This window comes from Rhea americana, unplaced genomic scaffold (assembly GCF_003343005.1).
Source record: "Rhea americana isolate MKP2758 unplaced genomic scaffold, rheAme1 scaffold_21, whole genome shotgun sequence".
Classification (NCBI taxonomy): domain Eukaryota; kingdom Metazoa; phylum Chordata; class Aves; order Rheiformes; family Rheidae; genus Rhea; species Rhea americana.
This window is the reverse complement of record NW_028186258.1, coordinates 2,493,496-2,500,447: the sequence shown is the minus strand read 5'-3', so window position 1 is coordinate 2,500,447 and position 6,952 is coordinate 2,493,496. Positions and strand designations below refer to the sequence as shown.

General features: G+C 67.5%; 1 protein-coding gene across 2 annotated transcripts; it reads right to left on the bottom strand.

The window, feature by feature from the left end:
* Window positions 1-6: 6 nt before the first annotated feature.
* On the bottom strand, window positions 7-6,456 carry EPN3 (epsin 3). 2 transcript variants are annotated; one of them, XM_085304573.1, is made up of 9 exons: window positions 5,765-6,456; window positions 5,246-5,364; window positions 3,270-3,353; window positions 2,829-2,936; window positions 2,580-2,664; window positions 1,993-2,313; window positions 1,174-1,284; window positions 674-895; window positions 7-533 (listed from the first exon to the last, which is right to left on the bottom strand). In XM_085304573.1, the coding sequence occupies exons 1-9, from the start codon at window positions 6,333-6,335 to the stop codon at window positions 211-213; spliced, it is 1,944 nt and encodes a 647-aa protein (XP_085160699.1). In that variant the 5' UTR covers window positions 6,336-6,456; the 3' UTR covers window positions 7-210. The 2 variants fall into 2 exon arrangements, with proteins under 2 accessions (XP_085160699.1, XP_085160700.1); XM_085304574.1 differs by lacking the exon at window positions 3,270-3,353 and having other exon boundaries at window positions 5,765-6,455.
* Between the last annotated feature and the right edge of the window lie 496 nt (window positions 6,457-6,952).

The window sequence follows — 6,952 nt, the reverse complement described above, 5'->3', positions numbered from 1 at the left end:
GCGCGTCAAGCGAGGATGCTCATGCTGGCTCTGCCGGCGGCCCGGGCGCGTGCTGGGGTAGGGCTTTGCAGAAGGCGGCGTCCTCCGCCGCAGCGAGCGAGCCGGTTGCCCGGGAGGTCTTGGCAGGAGGAAACGCCGGGGTGTCTGTAACAGCCGGGGAGGGGGCGAGAGAGAGAGACCGCGCCGTGCCGGCGGTCCGCTCCGGGGACCTCAGAGGAAAGGGTTGAGCCCGGCGTGCGAGGGCGGCGGCGCGGCCGGGCCGCTCAGCGGCAGTAAAGGCTGCGGCAGGTTGCTGGGGAGTTCGGGAAAGGGCCCGGCCCCGGCCTGCGGGAAGGCACTGGCGGAGGCGGGGAGGCCCGCGGCCGAGGGCACGCTGCTCAGCGGCAGCGGCAGCGAGGCGCTGTACGTCATGGAGTTGGCGGYGACGCCGGCGGGCAGGCCGGGCACRGGCGAGCCGGTCCGCATCTGGTTGAGCGTGGGCTTGGGCTGCTCGGCGACGCTGAACGGGTTGGTGGGCGACGGCGTGCTCAGACCTGCCGCGGGGAGGGCGGGAGGCCGTCAGGGCGGCCCCCCGGCCTCCGTCGTGCCGTGCCGTGTCCCCCCCCCCCGTCCAACGCCCGTGGCTGAGCCCCCGCGCTCCGAGAAACGGGCAGCGCGGCGCCCCGGGACCTACCCGAGAGGAAAGGGTTGCGCGTCTTGGACGCCTGCGGAGGGGCAACCAGGGAGTCCAGGTTCACCAGGGAGGAGGCGGCGGGGCCGAGGAACGCCTCGGGGGTTTTACAGTCCTTCCTCTCCCTGCAGGATTCGGCCAGGGAGTCCGCCAGGTTGGCGAGGTCGAAGCTCTTCGCCCCGTCGTGCTTGGCGCTGGGGAACAGGTCGCCGAAGGGGTCCAGCTCTGGGGCGGAGGAGAGGGGAGCTGCACGGCCGGCCGTGCGCCAGTCCCCAGGGCGGGGAGCGGCGGGGACGCGGACACCGGCCCCTCGTAGCCGATCCCCCCCCCGGCCTCCGCGGGCCCCAGTGCCGCCCCCTCGGGCGCCCGGATGCCGCGGTGCGCGCGGGGACGAGCTTCTCGCAGGCAGCCGCGCGCACGGGCAGAGCTGAGCGGCCCAACGTCCCCCCCCACCCCCGGGCACCCCGGCCCCTGCCCCGGCCCCCGGCTCCTCCGCCTCTTACCAGCGGGGCTGCCGGACTTGGCCGAGGAGGGCGGCTGCGAACGCTCCGGCTCCGGCTGCTCGGCTGCCTCCGGCGGCTTTGCAAACAGGTCGAAAGCGTCGCCCCCCGAAGCTGCGGGGAAGAGCAGAGCTCGAGGAGGGGAGGAAGCGGGAGACGGGCGGGCAGCGGCGCGGYGGAAGAAGAGGCGGAAAGGAGGACGCGTGCCGGGGGCACGGAGGCCTTCAGAGCCGGCGCTCGCGCGCCGAGGCCGGGCTCCGCTCTCGTCCCCGTGAGCGAATCCGGGGCACCTGGCCCACGCGTTCTGGGCTGCGCAGACGGGATCCGCGCAGCCTCGCAGGAAATAACCAAGGAAGAGCCGAGAGCAGCGCCGAGCCCGGCAACGCGGCTCTGTCCTACACGCGGCCCCTCGTCTGCACCGCGGCGCCGGCGGCCGGCAGCTGCCTGCCAGCCCGACGGGGCTCTCCAGGCGCCGCTTCGGGCGCGGRAAAGCGAACGGGGCCGCTCCCCGGCGGCGGCGGCTGCTCCGCTCCCGCAGGAGCGCTCAGTTAACTATGCCAGGTTAATTAAAGCAGCCTGACTCCTCTGCAGAGACGAAGCCTAAGGGCCCCTGAAGCCTTCAGCGTGCCAAGGAGCCAGCGGAAAGGCCCTAGGAGAGCGGGGGGCCGGGAAGCAGGCCACGGGGGCGACGCGAGGCGGGGGGCAGGGATGCGCTGCCGCGGGGGCGCCAGCGATGCCCAGGGCCGCCAGCAGAACGGGAGCGGTGGTCAGCGGCACRAGCGGCCCCAAGCAGACCCGAAGCGCCCGCCCAGCCTCTCTTACCCACGTTGGGCGGCTGCTCGGTGACGGCGGCCCAGGGGTCGGCAGCCGACGTAGCCCCAGAAGAAGCCTGAGCGGGTGGGGATGCCTTCACCCAAGGGTCCGCAGGAGGGAAGCCAGCAGGCAAGGGCGTCTTTCCCCAAGGGTCAGAGGAAGAGGAGGAGGAGGAGGCACCAGGGGGGAAATCCCAGGGCCCGGCGGAGGTTTGGTGGGACGACGGCGTCGCCTGGGAGAGCGGGTCCCCGGCCGCGGCCGGGAGCGGGACCCAGGGGTCGGCCGCGCCGGGCCAGGCGGAGGCTGCTGGCTCCGCTTTGGGTTTCAGATCTGAAAGAAGAAGGGAAGCCATGGAAGAGGGGAGCATCGCGGGCCGCGGAGGGCCGCCGAGCGGCGGGGACGCAACCGGCGGAGCAGCGTCCCGCAGCACGGGGCTGCTTCCAGCAGCAGCAGCCCCGCATTCACCGTGGAGGAAAGGATGGGGCAGCAGAGGGAGGCGAAGCGGGAGGTCCTCACCGCTGAGCCGCCAGGAACGGGGAAGGGACAGAGACGCCTGCCACCATCCCGTGCTCTGGCAGCCCGAGAGTTGCCCCCACCTGGCATATCCCACGGGTCGGCAGACGTGTGGCTGGGAGGGACTGGCGCCGGCCCAAATATATCTGCCAGCTCCATAATAGAGGACTGAAAAGAGAAAGGGAATAAAGACGTGAGAGAAGGCCAGGAAGACCTGTAAGCCCAGCCCAGAGTTGTGGCACCACTCTGGAGCCCAAGCTTGGATGTGGGACAGTGACCACAGGATGGATGTCTTGCCCCCCTGGGGCCAGCTGGGCCCACAGTGTCTTTACCTGGCTTTTCTTCATCTTCTCTTCTTCCTCCTCCTCCTCCCCACCCTGTGTGGTCTCCTCCAAGGTTCTCTGCAGCAGGGAGTTCTCCCCCTGCCAAGCCCTCACCTCCTGCAGGGACAAGGGATGGTGCTGGTGAGTACCAGCAGCCCCGGGGCRCACACCTTCTCCTAGAGACAGACCCAGAACCGGAGCTGCCACCGCATCCCCAAAAGTCCCAGCGTCCGAGCAGCTGGCTCTTCTCAGGATGAGCCCATCGCAAGAGCGCTCAGCAGTCAGCCCCGGAGCAGCGAAAGCAAAGCGGGTGCCCGAGCGCTCCCGGCGGCAGCGGTGGGGCCGGCYGCCGAGCCAGGCAGAGCTACGCAGCGTTTTGTACTCCAGAGTCCCAGAGAGAAGCCCGAGTGCAAGGACAGAGGAGCGCCCGGGGCTGCAGGGCACAGGTACCTTCTCGTGCTCCTCTTTGCTCAGCGCGAGCGCTAGCTGCAATTGCCTTTCTTCGTCTGTACTGGAAATTGGAGGAAGTGGCTTCTGCCAACAGAGGAAATCGGGTGAAATTTCAGCTTGACCTCAGCTTGTGGGGCTGCCATCAAAGATCCCCATCCTCACAGCCGGCTTTCCTGTAGCCTCTCGCCTGTTCACGCAGCACGTCTCCGGTTATCCAGCCAGCTCCTACTTGGCTTCCGCTGCCCTGACTCCCGGCCGGGCACCTCCGCCTCCGTCATCGCCCGTCACCCCTACTCTCTTGAACTATTTTGCGATCCAGCTCCCCTACATTCAGCAATGCAGCTCCTTACCCACCTACTCTTTCGTTTGCCTGTTCATCTAGGGTGAGATGACCCTATATTAGGAGCCAGCATCTCCCTCGGGAGGCTTTGGGGGGCACCGCCATTCTCCATTGACATAGGAAGACCTTGGGCAGTCGGCAGAAGAAAGCAGATCAACTACGTGCCGCCTTCTTCCCTTCAGCCTGCTCCTCCACCTTGTGCTAGAAAGGAGGATGTGACACTCAAACAAGCCTCAAATCCCACCRTACGAATTTTTCCGCTCCCCCCTCTTCCAGGATAGAAACGCTCAGAGGTGCTGAGGCAGCATCTCCAGGGAGAGGTCGGACCTGCATCGCCGCGCCGCGTGGGGCCAGCTGGGGCTGCGAGGAGGCAGCAAGGACGCCGGCAGGGTGTGCTTGGGTGTGCACACGTGTACGGGCACGTGCGAGCGTGCACACGTGTGTGAACACAGCCCAGATGGACTGGAACAGGCAAAGCTGTCAAGAGCATGTTTCTRCAGCGCTCATCACAGCAGTGTGTGCAAGCTATAAATACTCAATTTCCAGAACAAATATAGGAATACTTATATTCTCTTCAGTCTCCAAAAGAGCCATCGGGAAGGGAAAGGTGGGCAATGGAAGCATCCTCTCCGAAGCACCCCTCCCTAGCCAGCACCGCCCGGCACGCGGGGCTGCCGGGCCTTGGCGCCAGCCCCAAGGACGCCGCCGGCACCGCAGCGGGACGCCCGGCCACGCAGCCCTTCTGGTGACCACGTCCCTCTCCGACTTTGTCCTGCCTGGCACGCGTAGCCGTGCGCTCCAGACTGGCCGTGCCAGCCGGCGGCTATCGCGGCCTTGTGTAAATAAGCCGCCCGCACTGGGAAAGGAGACGTGGTCAACAGACAGGACAGCGGGGAGAGGCCCGGGGGAGGCAATCCCTGCCGAGGCCTGCACCTCGTTTGCTGCCCCAACGACYGTATCGGAAACAAAACTCGGTTCGGTCTTGTCCAGCCTCATCTCTGCTCAGCTCCTCCTGGCCGAGGCRAGCTGCTTTCCACAGTCTTTTCCGGCGCTCCTCGCAGCCTGGGTTTACCCGACCGGCTGCAGTCGGAGAGCGCCCGGCAGCGCCCGGCCTCCCCGAGCCCCGCGCCAGCACGCGGCCCCGGGCACACGCCGGCCCTCGCGCCCGCCCGCCGCGGGAACAGCAAAACCCGAAACGTGCACGGGGCGCCAACAGAAACGGGGGAGCTTGCACCGGAAAGCCTCGGGGGAAGTGGGCAGCCAGGGCTGGGGGGGAGCCACGTGCATCGGGGGGATTTTCTGGCTTCACCCTGGGATCTTGAAGCTTTCTGCATGCCCGGATTTATCCCAGCCCTGCTGTCGTCTCTGCTGGGAGGAGGACGGGGAGCACAAACAGCCTGTGCCTCCTTCCACCTGCCTGCTCGTGATTTTGGATGCAGGGCACAGCGCGAGCAGCCTGGCAAGGTCGCAGGTGCATGCACGGGGCTCGGGCAGCCCGATAAATCCTCCTCCAAACAGGCTGACTCACCGCGGCCGCCCGGCACGGCCAAGAGACAGGCCAAGGCGCCGCGGGCGCGCCGAGCGGGGCAGATCCCCGGCCGCCCCGCCACCCTGGCCCCGCGAGAGCCCACGCTACCTTCTCGGCCTCCTCGCGGCTCATGGCCAGGGCGAGCTGCAGCTGCAGCTCCTCCTCGCCCGTGGTCTGGGGTCTCGCCTGCTCCAGGTCGGAGGCGAACCGCGGAGACGAGGATGAGGCTGGGAGAGAAAAAGAGTTGAAGGCTGAAAGAGCAGCATCTGGACTGGGTTGTTTTGAGGAGCACRTCAGCCCCACCTGCCTTTCCAGCGATGCTCCCACATCCCCGCTCCCCGGGAACGCCACCCCCCTGCCAGCAGCTCCGGAGCACGSTTTCCCAAGGGAAATATCCCAAGCTTAGTATGAACGAGCTCCCGGGTGTCGGGCTGCCGGTGGCCGCCGTCCCGTCGTTTGGCTCTTGGAGCGCCAGGGCCCCGCTGGCAGCCCCGTGCCAGGCTCCACCCGCCCGCGGCAGCCACACGTGGGGTTTGCCACTCGCCCAGCCAAATCCATGCCGGGCTGGAGTAGGATGGTGGCTTCACTCCCCGGCGCCCCCGCATCGCCCACGCCCGCGGTACTCACAGTTAAAGGAGGACGGCGAGCCCCGCGCCCGCCCGTAGTCCTCGCCGTACGGCGAGGCGCGCCGGCCGTAGGCGAGCTGGTGGCTGCCGCTGCCCATGCCCTCGAGGGCCATGCGCTCCTTGGTCTGCAGCGCGTGCGCCCGCTCCTGCTTCAGCCTCTCCTCGTCCTTGAGCAGCGCCATGACCTGCTTCACCTTCTCCCGGATGTTGATGCCTTGGTCCTTGCCGTCACGGTCCACGTACTGGAAGTCCTTGAGGGTCTGGATGGTGTAGAGGTTCTCCCGGCACTGGTGGGTCACCTTCTCCGAGCCGGTTTTGATGAGGTAGTCCAGCAGCGTGAGGGCTTTGTAGACGTGGCGCCAGTTCTTGCCGCTGTCGTTCAGCCGCCGCCAGATCATGCCCATGACCTCGGCGAAGGCCACCGTGTTGAAGGTGAGGTCCGCGATCTCCGACATCAGGGAGCTGGGGGGCCCCCATGGGTCGTTGGAGGTGGCCTCCCGCACCTTGATCTCCGCCTCCGAGTAGTTGTGCACGATGTTCTTCACCTGCCGGCGCAAGGCGGAGGTCGTCATGGCTGCGCGGTGCCGCGAGCCCGCCGGCCGCAGGGAGGAACGGCGGGGGARGAAGGATCGCTCACGGCCACGGCCTCACCAGCGCCTGCAGCGGAGGAAGTGGGAGAGAGAGACCTCAGCACCATGCCCAGCGGCAGGAGACCAGTCCCCGACGCCCTCTGCTCGTCCCCACCGTGCCGCCAGCGCTCGTCCAAAGGCTCGCGGGCCGCGCGTGCTCCACGGGGAGGAGGCTTAAGGGGAAAAAAAATAAAATCCTGTAGAAAAATGATGTTTAAAACTGCAGCTGTCGAGAGATTCGGCCTTGGATTCTGCAACAAGATTTGGACGAGAGTCTTCCTTGCATTTCTGCTTCTAAAAGTATCTACCTGGGAGCGGCAGCTCCCTCCTGCAGCTGCAGGCGCTCTCGGCGCCGCAGCCCCGGCAGAGCCCCTTCTCGCTCCCCGCTCGGCGTGGAGCGGGCCGGGGGCCCTCCGCTCCGCGCTGCACCCGCAGCAGGGCCAGCTACGGCCACGCGCGGCCCTGCCGCGGCCCCGGGGCTYGTCAGCGCTGGAGAGGTTCAAAAATAAAACCCCAGCGTGACTCAGAGCCGGCTACGACTTACCAGAGCTCGCAGCTAC